The 18,108-nt window shown below is 39.4% G+C and overlaps 1 protein-coding gene across 2 annotated transcripts in view; it reads left to right on the forward strand.

The window, feature by feature from the left end:
• The first annotated feature begins 28 nt into the window (after positions 1-28).
• TFDP1 (transcription factor Dp-1) overlaps positions 29-18,108 on the forward strand; it is a 47,565-nt gene continuing 29,485 nt past the window's right edge. The window contains exons 1-2 of one of the 2 annotated variants that reach the window (XM_009638912.2): positions 29-254; positions 12,951-13,017. In XM_009638912.2, the coding sequence (XP_009637207.1) occupies positions 243-254; positions 12,951-13,017 (79 nt within the window). In that variant the 5' untranslated portion in view covers positions 29-242. The remainder of the gene's footprint in view (positions 255-12,950; positions 13,018-18,108) is intronic. The other variant, XM_009638911.2, reaches the window with a different exon arrangement.

Genomic DNA, 18,108 nt, shown 5'->3' on the forward strand with positions numbered 1-18,108 from the left:
GGGGGGCCTGCTGAGGGGGTGAATTGGTGCTGACAGAAAACTTTTTCCTCTCTAAACCCGTGGTTTTTTTAAAAGCTAAGTTGTATTTGGTGGCAGTCAGTAATTTCTATTGTGAAAACTTTCCCTCCGTTCATTTCTATAGCTGATGTTGTCTTTCCTTGCTTTCTAGAAAATAGCATCATTGTCTCTGTGTCCTGCAGCCGTCAAGATTTTAAGAGGACCGATTTCTAGTCTTTGGTAACATGGCAAAAGATGTAAGTATGTTCGTGGAAGCATAGCTCGTAGAGTATTTTCGTTAACAAAAGCAAACCAGGTCATGCTTTAGAGTAGCTGGAATTAATTAATATATAAAACTTACTTTATCTATGTCATACATCGAGGTTAGGCTGTGTTTTCCTGTAGATCTAACACCATAAAACAGCTTCAGGTCTGCAGCCATTTTTTCAGAATAATTAATCTTAAGAACTCACTATGCTCATAAAAGCAGTCGGGCCCAGCAAATACTGTTCAGATGGCGTGGTTGTTGTTGACTACTGTTGTCAACTGGCATTGCCTTTCTTGTGTTCAAGGAGGCATTGTGTTTTCAAGGAGGTGAAGATGGTTCAGTCTCCATATGTGTTCATTGTTTTGTCTCTGTCTACCAAAAGATGCTAGTTAGTGTCTGTAAAAACAGGCCTTGGGGACTTTCACCATAGACTTCCATTACCATTGACATTAAGGTTAGTGGCTTTGATTCTGTGGCCTGCCTCTTGAACCATGCCATGCTTGCTCTTTGCCCATTCCAGTACTTCAAAAAAAAAAAAATAAAATTAAACAGGTTCTGCATTTAAGATGCAATTCATTGTTAATGCCTAATAGAATTTGGCTTTCACATTCTATTATTGAAAGTAAGAGAAGATAATATTCCATATTCAAATTAGAATATAACTCCCCTTCCAAAAAAACCCCCAAAACCAACAGTATGCAAGCTAAGGACAAGTGATACAATTCAAATTCTTAAACAGCAGGTTACAATCTAATGCGGACTGTGGTACCTTTCAGATAGCGAGAGTTGCCATGAAGTAGCAATTGGTTTAACAAATTAATCCTGTAGAGAATTCTAGTAGTTCAGAAGCAACTGAAAAACATCTTAATGTGCAGAGACGCAACCAGAAATACATAGTCACTCAAAGCTTGCCTGGAAGAGATAAGGGTGGCCAAGTACGGTACAGATAGCAGAGTTCAGGGAATGAAAGGCCATATAAGCGGGAAGAAAATGAAAGAGGAATGTTAGACTAGGAGGTGAAATTGAAACTGTTCAAAGTAATTGAGGTACAGAAGTTTAATACTAGCTTTTGGGAGAGAGATCGACTAAGTGAAGAAGGGCTAGCACCTGGAAATACAGATGAATATCCTACAAAGTCTAGGGGAACAGAAGGAGAATAAAGCATATTAAGAAAGAACCTTGGTTTTGGAAGATATAACTTATTCTAGAAAAGAGAGTCGTTAAGGGAGGAATAACATCCATACAAACTCCAGAAATGGAAGAAGATGGTACAGATGGGAAAAGAAATTGTTTTCAGTATGTTAATTACAAGAATTAATAAGCTGAATTTGGAAAAATTAAAATTAGGTCAGGTTTTTAGGTACAGTTTTAGGTGTGCTTGAACACCGGAACAGGGTAGCTGGAAAAGGTATGAAATCTTAATTGAAGGATTGTCTAACCTGTTCTTAAAAACCTCTACACATACTTAATCCTGCCTCAGGGAAGAAAGATGAACTGCTTACCTTTTTGCAGACTATTACATACCCACCATTACACGATGTCTAAAACGTGTAGTGAATGCTGGGAAATTTTAAATTTCCAGGTCTGATTATGGGCCCTGTGAGGTTTGATTTAATGCTAGAAAACAGAGACGCTAATTGGTATAACACTTTTTTGATTTTCAGAAGTGAAAAGAACAATTCCCATATTTTCTGTCCAAAATCCAAGTTCTTTTCCTAGAGAAAGAATGGAATTAATTGTGATAGACAGTATCACTAAATTTGTGGGCACTGAATCTACGAAGACCTGCGCCGCTGTAAATTAAAACATTCTGACATAGAAATATTGCTGTGATTAATGGCCTGTGGTTCTGCCATGTTGCCTATCAAGTGCACTAACTGACTGTGAGATGTAGTGGCGAAGAAGATGGCATAGTTGATGAATGCCCCCACCCCTTCCTTCCCTTTTTCTCAGCAGAGCTGAGATGGCTAAACTGTGGTAAGGGCTGTGCTGCTGCGATGCCAAGTCTGGGCTTCAGGTGGCATTAACGTGGCCAAGCATGCTTCAGTGTGCTGCAGCCCAGGAACGCAGGCTGGGTGTACGTCCTGCTCTTACTCTGTGCTGCCGGGGCCAGTCCTTGCTCTGGTGACAGTGAAGCATGCAAGCCCTGCAGAAGAGGAAGGTATGGAGCCAGGGCGCCACAAGATAACGCGCACCTCCTTTAACCCGTCCTCCCACCTGCCTCAGGAGAGCACTTTTCTTTTCCTTTTGTTGCTCACTTCCAGCTCATCTTCCGATACCTCTCTATAAAAACTATAATTTGAAAAGACCTGTTTGAAAAGTCAAATATTTAGAGAAGTTTTCAGACTGAGACTTTGCTGGATAATTGAACAAGTGGGGAGCATGATGGAGAATGCCAGCAAACCCAATTAAATGTTTTTATAAAGGATTAAATAATTACAAAAGTACTGATCTGGTAAGCTGGCAAGATAATGCTTACAAGCTCTTTGGCCGAAGCCTAATTTCTAATATTGCTTTAAAATGTATCCCTCCAATGCTTTTCAGAGTGTACAATAAAGAAAAAATAAGCAACAAAGCATTGATTTTTATTTTTTTATTTTACAAAATCCTTTTTCCTTGGCAGTTGTCAGGAAGCTGGGGGGGTGATGGTGGTGTGGAAATACATTCGTATGTAGCACCTTGATTAAGAGCCTGCAGGTGGAGTTTGAGAGCATAATCACAAGTAATGTTATAGCTGGATAAGTTGAAAAATAATAATGGAAAAAGATAAATACTACCTTGAGCTATCTGTGGGTATATCAATTTATTTTTTTGAAAACTGTTACATAAAGGGTATGGGATCTGGTATGCAATAAATATAAAGGGGAAGAAAGGCACAAACTCATTTTCCAGTGTGATCTGGTAATACTAATGAGCATAGCCATTTTTGGTTTTAGGTAAGTGAGCACTGTGTGGAGTTGAGAAGCGATTCTAACAGAATCAGGCAGATTGGCCATGGAATTTCACATTCAACTCAGAAGGTCTTAGTTACTAGAAAGACTTTACTTTTTCTGTAATTTGAAGAAACAATATAAGAAATGTGTGGACGAGAGAACACCAACTGCAGTATGTCAAGGACTTGTGTACCTTGGCAGTGGGATCATTCTGTTGCTTGTCAGAGGCTGAATGGCAGGTTGAGGTCAGTAGAGTTGGGTACAGTTTGACATGTACGTTTGCACTGTATGGGGAGTTTCTTGGTCTGAGACAGAGATAGATGCTGCATGCAGAGAATCAGCTTAGCCAGTGTTTTTCTTTCTGATTAATCAGTGTCATTCCCTAAGACTTTGCTGAGTCTACTGTAAACTCTTTCACTGCTTACAAAGGTGGCACCTTCTAGGCAGGAGCTGGAGGAGCCAAACATATGCAGCAAGGTCCTCGGCTGACTTGTGCTGCTCACTGGATTCATGGGATTAATAGTTTTGTGGGGAGCACAGTTCCCTAAATGAAATGTCCTGTCCATCCTTGGCATGCTTAAAACTAGGCAGGATGCAGCATTGAAAGAAGGAGCAGGAATTACCAATAGCAAGAAAGTAGATTTGGTAACTTATTTTTTTGTTTTCCAACCCCCAGTATAAGATTGAGGACTGCTTGCTGGCCACTTTTATATTCAGTTATATATTAGAATTAACTGTAAATTAACTTGATAAATACTTTTTAGTATCAATGTTCAACATAACTTCTACCACTAAATTGATGGTTTCTGTAGTGTAGCTGAAGATCCAACTTGGGGTATGACCCTGGTTCTCTTCTCAGTTACTGCTGTTTCAGATGAACTGCTGAGGCCTCTCAGGCAGCCATAAATAAAGAGAAGTTTGTGGCTCTTTAGGACCGACTGTTGAAGAGAAGAAGAGGAGTCACTTGCAGGAACTGGGTCTATTAGAGGGTCCAATGCATGGTGTTACAGTGAGTACTGAGGAGAAGGGGGCTAGACAAAAGGAATGAGTAAGATTCCTTCTGATCTTGAAAATTACATGTATCGAAATACATGAAGTACATAAATACTCTATATAGTAGTAGTTGCTTGTGGTTGTTTCAGTTGTTCACCATTATTCCATAGGCTGTTTCCAGTCATTAAAAAAAAATTCATGCAATTGCAAACTTAATTTGGTGTTTTTTCACAAAGTCTTTTAAACTGGCACACCACTGTTAGTCTTCAGAACTTCTCACAGACTAAAATATCTGTCCTGAGAGCTGTTTGTCTGGAAAGCTCATGCATTTTACTGTTTCATGGGTTGCTGACAGCAGCATTGGCTTTGGAACCACTGGTTCTAAAGTTAGATTTTTATTTTTTTTTAAATTATGTTTTATTCTGTTGTCATCCATTGCTTGAATTACTTTATGAGGGATTTTTCCCTTGATCTCTAGTTTGCATAAAGCTTACTGTATCTCTTCAGTATTTCACAGTGCTTTTATTAATCTTGTTGAATAGTAGCTATGGCCTATGTATCTAACTTTGCAAAGGAAGCCTTGTGCACATGTATAAATCTGAGGACTCCATGTAAGAAGTTCTATCTACACAAAGTTCAACACCTGATCTAACCTTACTGTTCGAGAGGCTTAGAGATGTAGAGATTCAGGTTGATGGTTTATTTTAGTTGAGTATTCAGAAGTGTGTAGTTTAATCCAATGAATTTGTTTCACAGTATTACTTAATAAATACTTTGCTCAAAGAATATTTAAAAAAAATGCACAGCAAACTATTTCTAACAGTAACTTTACTGGATAGCTCAGTAGGTCTGCTAAATTTGAGGAAAGAATTAGATCTGTGCTTCTGTATAGTAATTTTGCTGGAACACCGCAAAAGTTGTACTTCTTAATAGCTTTCATGTGGTGCTTCTACATCAATCTTGAGCAAATCTTTGTGGTCTGAAAAGGTTACATTTGGCATGGATTAAAAAAAAGAGCCTAATGGAACTAGGAAAAAGGTATATTTTGGATCTTTCTTATGTGATACGCTTTCAATGTCTAGAAAGTATTGAAAATTCTTCAAAACATTTTCAGCCTTTTTTTAAATATCAGCATGTGTTTCTCCTTTTATGTTTATTTTTGGTTATGTACTGGGAATTTCGGTTGAGGCAGACTAGAGAAGTTAAAAAGTCTCTAGTGGATCTCAAGTGGTTCATGCACCTTTTTGATATCATTTTAGTTCAGTGACTTCTCAGTAGCTTGATCTACTTCTATTTGCCTTTAGTGAGTTCTAACGTGTTCAGAAGTTTGCAAACTGAAGATCAAATAATATTACGAAATCAGGTCTTCTAAAAAGGCATCCCAGTCTGGGATTTCAAGTGTTGTTAACATTTTTTTAAATGTGGAAAATTAGAAAAAGGCAGAAGGAAAATGATCTTTAAGCTCACCTTTTTACATGGGAAACACACAATAAGAATTTCCCTTTTTTTTTTCCTATATTGGTTTGTATTTATAAGGCAGAAGATAGCAACTTATAAGTTGCCTGTCACCTTGCCAATTTATTTGTGTAAATAAAGCATTTTCCTGTAGCCTTCGAGTGTTTAATTTCTTCATTAATTGTATGTGTCAGTTAATGGTAGTGGCTTTATATAGATGCATATTTGTAGTATTACTGAGTAAATACAGTGTGCTAACAACACACTGAACAAAAATGTGGCTTTTAAAAGTTAAGTTACACTAGGGATCACTTATTTTAGTGTTTGTATTTGCTTGCCTGGATATCACTTAACGGAGATTTATTGTGGCTAATTAGAAGTGGGAGGTAAAATGGGACAATCTTTTCTAAACATTCTCTGTGTTGAAATGGTTCTCGGACAGATCGTGGACAACTTGATTTTAAAGGTTGACAGTGGTCCATATCCCCGAAACCGCTGCTGACTACTTGTCTTGTGTTGGCGTTACATTATGTTCGCTAAGTGTCCCAGTATTGTATTAATGGTTACACAGAATTGCTTGAAAATTATTTTGAGGGATGGTGCAGCCTTACAGTGTGCTCATAAGGAGGTTGGTAAAGAAAGGGTTTTGGAATGAGTCCTGTTTAACATTATGTGTTGATTTCTGCTGTGGTTCAGATGCTGTTGAACAAAGTGCTCTAAAGATCTGATTTGGCTGGAAAAACAAAAGTCTATTTAGGTCGAATCTAGAACAGCACCAGGAGCTACTGGTCGTGAAAGTGGCTGCTGCTGGTACCTCTCTGCATAGGAGTATTTAGTCCAGGAGGACACAAAAGATGATTTTATTTTCTGCTGAGTTTATGTGGTAGACGTGGCAAACCAGTGCTTTGGTCATATTCACCCTAGGAATCTGTTACTCAATTTTGCTTCATTTTTAGAGCTTCACAGTTAGTTTTGGGGGTGTCAGCTTTAAATTTTGCTTCTAAAATTTGTATTACTTGGACAAGTGAATTATTGTTAAGAAACAGCCCAGTATAATGATTTTAACTCCTGTGGTATTTTTGACCTATGCGTCTGCTTAGACTGGACCACTATTTGACTCATCTTCAAAATGAATTCTTCATCTATGATTCTGTGATTTAGTTTTTGCTGAATTCTAGATGGGTTGCTCTGTTTAGAATAAAATGGCCAAGAAAGCTAATGGTCTTGACACACTCAGCAATAAGGGGACCTCAGGTGTCATTCTGTATATACTGTGTCCGGTGTATATGCAGCATCAGTGGAGCCTATATTCAGACCAAAGATTGACAATGCTTAACAGAGCTACTAACCCATATTTAGTTTTTATCTTCACAATTCTGTGTGATCCAGATATTAAATATCTAGTGGTTTGATTATGCCTTTCTGGTTAAGGTGCTAATAATTCAATTTACTTTTTGGAAAGCTCATTTCTATGGTATAGCTCATTGCTGAGTGATTGACAAACACATTCATCTTGAAGATGCTGCCATGAAGTGAGGATGTGGTATGACCTCTGTTTCAGAAGAAGGCTACTGAGACACAGTAAAACAGCATGTCTGAGAATTTTGCAGGATCAGACTCGTATGGCCTGGCTTTAAAAGCTCACTTTATACAGTAAGGAATAGTTCTCACTGACTTCATTTGCAAAATGAAATTCAAATTTTTAAATGTAAAGAACTTTTTTTCCTTTCCTTCAGTCCTCTACTTCATATCTTAATTGCCTTTTAATTTTTGGAAAAAAAATGGAATAGGATGTCCCATAAAAATAGTCTCCTGGAGTTACATGATGATTCATTCCCAGAGCATGTTTGCTCTGGTCTCTGAATGAGACGAGAATCCAATGGGAAAAATAGTGTATTATCATCTTGTTACAAATGATGTTTGTGTACAGATAGGGGTGAAAGAAGAATTAAGGTTGTTTGAGCAGCGTTATTTCAATTACAAGCTTTTTTCCGCTTTGTAGCTGCACTAATTTCCCGTTGTGTGTGTTTGTTGCTTCCTGGTACTAAAATAAGGCAAACAAAACAAACCCTACATTGTCAGTGAAATGGCACATAGTAAAATTGCAGGGCATAGGGCCTTTACATTTGTTGCCTACTCTTATGCAGAAAATGACTCGGGATTGCCATGCTGTGTGCATCAAGTTTGGTGCGGTTTGCACAAGATGTTTGGTTGTTTGCTAGTAGGCTTTGCAAATGCCTGTCGACAGCAGAGGCATCCTCCTGATGCCTTTGACAAGCTCTGGGAGGAAATGTGCTCTAACGGGAATACTTTTCCTTCCCAACTCCTCCATCTTCTGGTTCTGCCTTTATTACTACTTTCCTGATTTATTTTGAACTTCTCAGTCTGAGTCCGTGCTTATTTATCCTAAATAGATTGGTTTTTGTCTTCCCAGTTCCCATGTTCTTCCCTTCTCATCACAGGATCTGATCTCCTTTGTTCTGTTAAAGCTCTCTTTTAGGTTCTCATCAGTTCTGTTGGCTGTACTTTTTCAGTGAGTCCCAGTTTCTCTACCTCAACACTTAATCTGCCATCTTCCATCTGATTTTCTAGCTCACTTGCTGTCTCTTTCCCAGCCAGTCCCAAATTGTCTGTTTTTCTGTCTGTCCATCCCATTCTGGCTCCCATTCTTTAACCATCGTCGTATATTTGGCACCCACATTCCTGGTTTTATTGTCAAACCCAGTTCTCTACCTCAATCTACTGGGCTTAATCTGCTGTTAGCAACTCAAAATTTCTGTTCTGAGAAATACCTTTTGGCCAGTACCTCTGCTTCCATTTATCTCTTCCCTTTCTGCTCTTCTTTCAGCTCTTTTTTGGGAAGTATACCTAAAATGGGCTCATTACCTAGAAGCAAGATAGAAGAGTTATTTCTGTGGCACAGAAGCACCCTTCTGTTCCCCATATTTACTTATCTCAGAGTAGTGGGGGGGACCTTCCTCTCCACTTAAACCTGATAGACATAGCACTTGTTCAGTCTCATTTTAGTCAAACTTCTTGGTCATGCTTTCCTTGTCCTTCAGTCCAAATTCAGCTTGAATCTTTTCCCTTTAGTTTAAGGGCTTAGTGAATAATTTTATGCCAATTTTATTAGGAAATTGAGTTGCAAGTCTGGAAAGTTGTGAAGAAACGATGCTTTTCTTGTAAGAGTGTTGAGTTTCTAGTGTATAACATCAGAGACCACAAATATTACCTTGTAAGATACTAAATTATTCAATGATAGTCTGTATTAAGGGATTTTTTTAATAAGTGAAATTCTCTGCATTTTTAGCAAATTTTGTTTCGGATTAACTTTAGTCCCAACAAAAAGATATTTCCCAATTTGCTGACTTTCAGGCTGAGGGCACTTGTAGTGCTTTTCAGCTTTTACTTGTAAATAAAACAAAAATAGACTTCCCAGTCTTTATGACTGCTGATGATCTCATAGCAGGCCAAAGCTAACTTCAAGTTGAATTTTTGATATGTTTAGCTTGTCAGTTGATTTCTTCTCTTAGGAGTTCTGAATGATGTGATGAGGCAAAGTCTAGGTGATGGTTGGAGTCACCACTCCAGTCATAGCTTCCACAGTTAAAATTACCAGATTTACTAATTTGTCCTATGGTCTTCAACCTTATTCCTCTGATCTGTGGAAAGGAGATCTTAAATTATTACAGTTCAGGTGTTATGTTGAGTGTCAAAAAAATTTTTTTTTTTAATAGCATTGTTGATCTTCTTGTAATGTGAAAAGGATAAAGGGTGTATCTGCATCTGTTGCCCGTTGAGGCTACTAGGAGTTTCTTTATGTAGCCATAGAGAAGACATAGCCAAAATGTCTCTTTGAAGAGGAAAGCAATGCTAAATTGTGAAGTTGCGTACACTTCATAAGCTTTCAGAATTGAATTTTAAGAGCAGCCCTGGCATTATCATCAAAGGAATTAACCATCTTGAAATTAAGAATCATGAGAAGATAAGAAGAAAATGTGGAAAAAAATTACATTATCAGGTGGGTGGGAAAAAAAATCAAAATACCTTGTTACAAGTAGCTTGATAAGGCCTGAAAACTATGAGTATTTTCCCGTCAGAAAATAGAATTTCCTTGGCAGAAGGTTATTTTTCCATTGGGGACAATCAGATACTTCTTGCTGGTGTGTTGTGGTGTTGGTTTTTTTTTTTTTTTTTTTTTTGTTTTTGTTGGGTTGTTTTCTGTTGTTGTTTGTTGTGAATCTATGACTATGATATACCTAATGGGAGCTATGGACATATTTTCCTCTATTTTCTTTCTTTCTTTTGGGCACTGCACTATGGAGGAGTAATCCTGATATCTCCTCCAAAGTAACCTGGCTTGAAAATTAGTGGGAATTTCTTCCAACATACACAGAGATATATTTTTTTGCCTAGTATTTCCATTTTAGAACAAAGACACCAGAATTTCATATGGGATGAAAGTTTTGCTTTTCAATTTTCTTTCACCAAAAGCTTGTATTTGTGACTGAGGAGACTCAAAACTAGTGATAAATTTTGATAACCTTAGAATTAAATAGTGTATCCAGAAGTGTGAAGAGTGTACTGAGGCTGGAGTAACAGAATTTTCACTAGAAATGGGTTTTTGTTATGAGTAATAGCAGCTGGGGGTCCTATTTGCTGTGGGATTTGGTAGTATTCTTTCCAAATAGTTTTCTTGGAGTCTTTCCTGGTCATATGCTTACGAATGAGTTGAATATTTACCAGCCATTTTAGCTGCTATAGCTGAACCTTAGGTAAGACACTGGTGTGGAAAGGTGGTGGAACTGTAACTGCTGTATTCTCATCAGTGTCGTGACTCCTGAGGGGATTCTTCTTGCTCAATGATTGCTGTTCTCTGATTATTTTTTCCCAAATTGTGTTCTTTTACAGATTAAATGCAGCATCTTTCCCAAACATCCTCCAGTTTGTCAGTGACTTGTGTAATTTCAGTCACACACAAGCATGGTCCAGGGCATGTAGCACTAACCTGACCCTTTGTAATGCTAGGTTAGATTTTGGTTTTGGGAATTGCAAATTGTTTTGGGTAATACTTTTCACTATATATTTTAATTATGTAGAAGAAAACTTGAAGCTTATGAGATTACTTGATACTATGGTATGGTGGTTGGTTGAATACTTAAGGATAAAGTGAATTAATAGAAATGGTTATACTTGAGAACATACTAGTTCAAAACAAGTAAAAATAGGAAAGGACCAATAAGTAATTGATAGCAAATTGTCTAATTTGCTAATTACTGAAATAATGATTTCCATTTAATACTTGAATTTGCTGAATATCACAGTCTAAATACTTGGGTTTGGGTTATTGCTGTAACTGATGTGAACTCGATGCAAGTTTGCTTTTGCATATTAAACTGATGAATGGATTTAATAATTCAGAATTGTTAAATTCATGTGCTTCTAAAATGAAAGGCATTACAGATTAAAACAGCCATTTTCTTCGTGGTCCACTGATCACAAACTCAGTGTATTAAATGTCTTCTCAGGCTCATTGATATCTTTTTGATTCTCATGGAAAAGAGAATTTGCAGGAATCCTTCAGTACAAGCCGCCTCTTTCTGCTGTTGAATAGAAACTGAAGTAATGCATTTAAAGAAATTATGACAATGAGACTGCACTTCCTGTGTGGTTTAACACTCTTGTTGTGAAATCGAGGTAGAATGGCAGTACAGTTACTTACCCAAAAATTCATCTTCATCCTAGCACATTGGGTTCCAGGGTTCTGGAGTTGCCATGGAGTGTAGCTCTAGTAACATCTCTGTGCATGATGCTGATTTCATGTTGATGAGCATACCTTCTTTCTTTGGAAGTGTCTGATAGAGTCTGTTGCCCTCCTGAATTATGTAGTAAGTGTGATGAAGAGTTAGGCTTATCAAAAGCTCTGGTGCCTAGGAATAGATCAGTAGACCTGTCATTTGTTCAAGTGGATCTTGGAATCCCTACTGTGGGCAAGGTGGAGAGTGAGCAGTGGTTGTGTACTGATAAGGTGTTGCAGTCTCCTTAAAACAATGCTATCTCGTTACTTGGGGTGGGGGGATTAGGTGAATGGAGGACAGAACAGCCATAGGCTCTTCATTCTACCCATCAGTTCCACTGTCTCCTCACTTATGTTTCCTTTGTGCCACCAGGTCATCATTGCTGCCGTGCCGTTACAGGCCACTGCACTTTATGCTTCCTTTAGCAAAATTTCTCTTCTGCTCACTTCTCCGCCTGCTCGGTCATCTTCTTTTCCCCCCTCCCCTTTTACCGAGGAGAGAAAGTTTCCTGTTTGGTAAAGTTCCCTGTCTTAAGAAATCATTGCTGTCACACACCTGGCTAATAACAGCACCACAGCATCCTCTAGTGGCTCACTTGGTTTGCTGAACTTCTGGCAAATCGTAAGTAGGGCTCTTCAGGTAGGCTTTTAAAGGAAAAGCTTTACTGCTGACTGACAACAAATCCCTTAATTGTCTCTTGAAGATTGGCAGCCTGCAAATACCAGCTATGCACAAAATGCAGCTAGGGACTTTTCAGCCTCTCAAACACCACATGTACAAGAGTTGACTTTCTTGCTGTTCTTTCTAAATGGAAACAGTCTTTGTGTCCTGTATTTGTTATTTTTTTTGGAACTGTTTTGTCTGGAGATATCAAAGAATTACTGCATCTCAAGTTTTCTATCCAAAAATCAATAGTATTTTTTAAAAATAACTTCTACTGTGAGCTTTCTCAGAGGATGATTATTACTTGATAAACCTGTATATAATCCTATAGGTCTTTCACTTAAGAGCTTTATACCCTGATCTTTAAAAAAAAAAAAATAATTGAAAAGCTCAAAGTGTTTCTTCTTAATACCTTTAGATTTCTGATTAAAATGGCTTAAAGAGCTCTCTACCACCTCTACTTTTTTGCTATAATGTTAACTTCTGTGGTAGGTAAATAGTATCTACACAGAGAAAGGTGTAGTCAAAGGTGTCAATGGTTCTAATTAGAAGGATGTTTAGCTGTCTGTTAAAACAGTGCATGTACACTACAAGACCTTAGGACACAAAATATCAAGGTGGGTGTAAACTGATCTTCTGCTTGTGTTTTAAGAATATGTTATTTATAAAATCCATATTTTAAAGTTTGGCAAATACTGTGCCACAAACAGTGCCATTACGGAGTGGCAGATTTGTGACAAAATGTGAGTAATAGCAGAGACTTCTGGTATGATTTCTTCACATCTTTAACAATAAAAAGCTATCTGTGTGTGTAAATTTAATAAAAGTTACTTTCTTTAACAGGCTGGACTAATTGAAGCCAATGGAGAGCTTAAGGTGTTTATAGACCAAAACCTAAGTCCTGGAAAAGGTAAGAACACAATTTTTAGTAAGAGTCTCCATTTTTTGATTGTTAGTTGTTATGCTTATTGCTGGCTTTAAACTGCTTTATTAGCATAGTTTTTGTAAAGCTTTTCTTAAGTTACATCTTACATAATCAGCAAACAAACTGTAGTTTTTCTGTCATTTAGAATTGTCTTTAAACTGCACATGAAGTTCAGTGGTGGTTTGTCATCCCGTGTGTGATCTTCTCCTTAGTGTAGCTTGTGATAAGTATAAAGGCCAGGGTGGTTTAAAACATCTTTTGGGGCACTATGTTTTAGCAAATGGGAAAAATGCAGGAGTGTAGCAGTTTAAAATGGGTTATGACAGTTTTTATGATAGTGCCTCCCTGCTACTTCAAGCCTATCTGAAATAGTATTTTGAACAGAACTGTTTTGGACTTGCAGATAACGGCTGTGCATGTATGATACTGTAATGTAATTGAGCAACTTAATAAAATGCAGGCTATAAACTTGAATTCAATATGTAAGCTCAAAAACTAAGAATATGTAAACATTTGGGGAGTTATGTGCTGCACTTTACAATTAACATAGTGGGGGAAAAAAACAGAAGCACAAATTACAGTTGCTATCATGGTGGGATGACTCGCACAACTGGAGTGCTGCAATCAATGGCTATAAACTCTTCAGGTGGGATAGGCAAGAAAGGAGAGGCAGTGGGGTAGCCCTGTATGTTAGGGAGTGTTTTGATTGTCTAGAGCTTAATGATGGTGACAATGGAGTTGAGTGTTGATGGATAAGAATCAGGGGAAAGACCAACAAGGCAGATAGGATGTTGGGAGTCTGTTATAGACTGCCCAGCCAGGATGAAGAGGAAGACAAAATATTCCGTAAGCAGCCGGGAGAAGTCTCACAGTCTCTAGCCCTTGGTCTCATGGGGGACTTCAGCTTGCCAGATGTCTGCTGAAAACACAATCCAGCAGAGAGGAAACAGTCTAGGAGGTTCCTGGACTGTGTGGAAGATAACTTCCTGACAGAACTGGTGAGTGAGCCAACTAGGGAAGGCGCCCCAGTGGACCTGTTGTTCACAAACAGAGAAGGACTGGTGGGTGATGTGACAGTTGGAGGTTGTCTTGGGCACAGCAATCAGAAATGATAGAATTTTTGATTCTTGGAGAAGTAAGGAGAAGTCAGCAGAACTGCCACCTTGGATTTCTGGAGGGCAGACTTTGGCCTGTTTAGGAGCCTGGTTGACAGAGCCCTTTGGGGGGCAGTCCTGAAGGGCAGAGGAGTCCAGGAAGGCTGGACCTCCTTCAAGAAGGAAATCTTAAAGGTGCAGGAGCAGGCTGTCCCCATGTGCTGAAAGACAAGATGGCAGGGAAGACCGGCCTGGCTGAACAGAGAGCTTTGGCTGGAACTCACAAAAACCAGAAGAGTTTATGACTTTTTGACATTTGGAAGAAATGGCAGGCAACTCAAGAGGACTACAAGGATGTCATGAGGTTATGCAGGGAGAAAATCAGAAGGGTCAAAAAGCCCTTAACTTCATCTGGCTACTGCTGTAAAAGACAATAAAAAATGTTTCTGTAAATACATCAGCAACAAAAGGAGGGCTAAGAAGAATCTTCATCCTTTATTGGATTTGGGGGGAAACATAGTGACAAAGGCTGAGGAAAAGGCTGAGGTGCTTAATGCCTTCTTTGCCTCAGTCCTTGACCAGTTGTTCTGCGGATACCCAGAACCCTAAACTGGAAGACAGGGATGGGGAGGAGAATGAAGCCCCCATAATCCAGGTGGAAAAGGTTAGCGACCTGCTACACCACTTAAACACACAAGTGTCTATGGGGCTGAATGGGATCCACCCAAGGGTACTGAGGGAGCTGGTGGAAGTGCTCACCAAATCACTTTCCATGATTTCTCAGCAGTCCTGACTAACCGGGAGGTCCCAGACGACTGGAGGTTGGCAAATGTGACACCTATCTATAAGAAGGGCCAGAAGGAGGATCTGGGGAACTACAGACCTGTCAGCCTGACCTCGGTACTGGGAAAGGTTATGGAGCAGATCAGCTTGAGTGCCATCGTGTGGCACGTACAGGACAACCAGGTGATCAGGCCCAGTCAGCAAGGGTTCACAAAAGGCAGGTCCTGCTTGACCAACCTGATCTCCTCCTATGACAAGGTGACCCGCTTAGTGGATGAAGGAAAGGCTGTGGATGTTGTCTACTTGGACTTCAGTAAAGCCTTTGGCAATGTCTCTCACAGCATTTTTCTGGAGAAACTGGCTGCTCTTGGCTTGGATGGGTGTGCTCTTGGCTTGGATGGGTGTGCTCTTGGCTTGGATGGGTGTGCTCTTGGCTTGGATGGGTGTGCTCTTGGCTTGGATGGGTGTGCTCTTGGCTTGGATGGGTGTGCTCTTGGCTTGGATGGGTGTGCTCTTGGCTTGGATGGGTGTGCTCTTGGCTTGGATGGGTGTGCTCTTGGCTTGGATGGGCGTACTCTTTGCTGGATAAAAAACTGGCTAGATGACTGGGCCCAAAGAGTTGTGGTGAATGGAGTTAAGTCCAATTGGCAGCTGGTCACAGGTGGTGTTCCCCAGGGCTCAGTGTTGGGGCCAGTTCTGTTTAACATCTTTATCAGTGATATGGACAAGGGGATCGAGTGCACCCTCAGTAAGTTTGCAGTTGACACCACTGGCTTGTATCAGGAATAGTGTGGCCAGCAGGAGTAGGGAAGTGATCATGCCCCTGTACTTGGCACTGGTGAGGCCACACCTTGAATGCTGTGTTCAGTTTTGGGCCCCTCACTACACGAAAGACATTGAAGTGCTGGAGCGAGTCCAGAGAAGGGCAACGAAGCTGGTGAGGGGTCTGGAGCACAAGTCTGATGAGGAGCGGCTGAGGGAACTGGGGTTGTTCAACCTGGAGAAAAGGAGGCTGAGGGGGAGACCTTATCGCCCTCTACAACTGCCTGACAGGAGGGGGTAGCGAGGTGGGAGTTGGTCTCTTCTCCCATGTAACAAGCGATAGGATGAGAGGAAGTGGCCTCGTTGCACCAGGGGAGGTTTAGATTGGACATTAGGAAAGATTTCTTCACCAAAACGGTTGTCAAGCATTGGAACGGGCTTCCCAGGGATGTTGAGTCCCCTTCCCTGGAGGTGTTTAAAAGAGGGGTAGGTGAGGTGTTTAGGGACGTGGTTTAATGGTGGACTCGGCAGTGTTAGGTTAACGGTTGGACTTAATGATCTTAAATGTCTTTTCCAACCTAAACAATTCTATGATTCTATGAGTTCCAGTCACCTGCAGTTCTGGACAGCTATGTCATATAATGTCTTCTGTAAACTGATTATGCTATATGTGAAAATTGGACTTTTGCTCCCTGTGTTCTTAGAGGAAGTCTGTTTCCATACTGAAACTGTGTAACTATTCTCTGACTTCCAGTTAAGTACATTCTTGCCATTTTATGCATTTTGATGGTGTCAGTGTTATTTTTCAACTTAATAGTTTTCTCCAGTGTGTTTACCTACTCTTTATAAATAACAGTTTTTATCTTAATAGTCTTTAGTTTGACAGGCCAACTAGCCATTGTTTCCTAGGTTCCTCGTCAGATGAGTTCTTTGTCCTCTGGATTTTCCTTATTGTCATCCTTTGAGCCTGTTTGATTGCTTTCATCAACTTGCTTGAACACAAATGACAAAAATAATGTATATGACTCGAAGTGAAGCTTCAGTCATATTCATATGGAGGTACTGGTAATTTTTCTGTGCAACAGCATGTTTGGTTCACAGCCATCTCACAGCAGATTTTTGTGAAATGGCTGTTTTCCTTTACTTAATGATCTTAAATGTCTTTTCCAACCTAAACAATTCTATGATTCTATGAGTTCCAGTCACCTGCAGTTCTGGACAGCTATGTCATATAATGTCTTCTGTAAACTGATTATGCTATATGTGAAAATTGGACTTTTGCTCCCTGTGTTCTTAGAGGAAGTCTGTTTCCATACTGAAACTGTGTAACTATTCTCTGACTTCCAGTTAAGTACATTCTTGCCATTTTATGCATTTTGATGGTGTCAGTGTTATTTTTCAACTTAATAGTTTTCTCCAGTGTGTTTACCTACTCTTTATAAATAACAGTTTTTATCTTAATAGTCTTTAGTTTGACAGGCCAACTAGCCATTGTTTCCTAGGTTCCTCGTCAGATGAGTTCTTTGTCCTCTGGATTTTCCTTATTGTCATCCTTTGAGCCTGTTTGATTGCTTTCATCAACTTGCTTGAACACAAATGACAAAAATAATGTATATGACTCGAAGTGAAGCTTCAGTCATATTCATATGGAGGTACTGGTAATTTTTCTGTGCAACAGCATGTTTGGTTCACAGCCATCTCACAGCAGATTTTTGTGAAATGGCTGTTTTCCTTTGTTGTTGCTTCCATATGATGATAGCCTGGTTTATTTGCAATAACTTGCAGAACTTCTAATTTCTGTCACCACTGATTTAACTTACAGTTTTTCTAGGTACATCAAGTATTTTACTGGAATTTCAATAGGCTCTCTGACATTCCTTTGTCTAAAATATACATTGCTTTACAAAAGGGGGTTGTCTGTTTAATCTGCCATCATCTACTTTTGATGGAGAAGGCACTAAGGGTTGAATAACTGGCACTTATTAACTAGTCCACGTGTATGCTTGTAAACACAGTCACACAGCCCCGAATAAAAAAAGTGTGCAGGCAGATTACCTGATCCTTAACAGCTGTACCATTTCCCTACCCCCTGTGGCAGTAAAACTGATGTTTTTGTCAGGGCAGATGCTTACAGGGACATTTAACACCCGCGTAGGTGTCTGTGTCTAGACCCTGTTGCAGTCAGTGGAGAGCTAGTCAAAACAAAACAGTGCCATCTAGACAGCAAAAATTGGAAATTTTAATCTTCCATTATTACGTAGCTCTTAAAGTAGAACTGGGCAAAATAGAGCCCATTTCATTGCTTGTAGAATTTCTAAAATAAATTCAAGTGATTAAATAGTTTATTATAGGCTTGTAACTCCTTCGGTTTGAGAGTCGAGCTCTATTCTCAATGTATACCACCATGAGTAACACAAGCAAACTAAGCTATCCTCAG

Source organism: Egretta garzetta, unplaced genomic scaffold, assembly GCF_000687185.1.
Source record: "Egretta garzetta isolate BGI_Z169 unplaced genomic scaffold, ASM68718v1 scaffold5, whole genome shotgun sequence".
In the NCBI taxonomy this organism is placed as follows: Eukaryota; Metazoa; Chordata; class Aves; order Pelecaniformes; family Ardeidae; genus Egretta; species Egretta garzetta.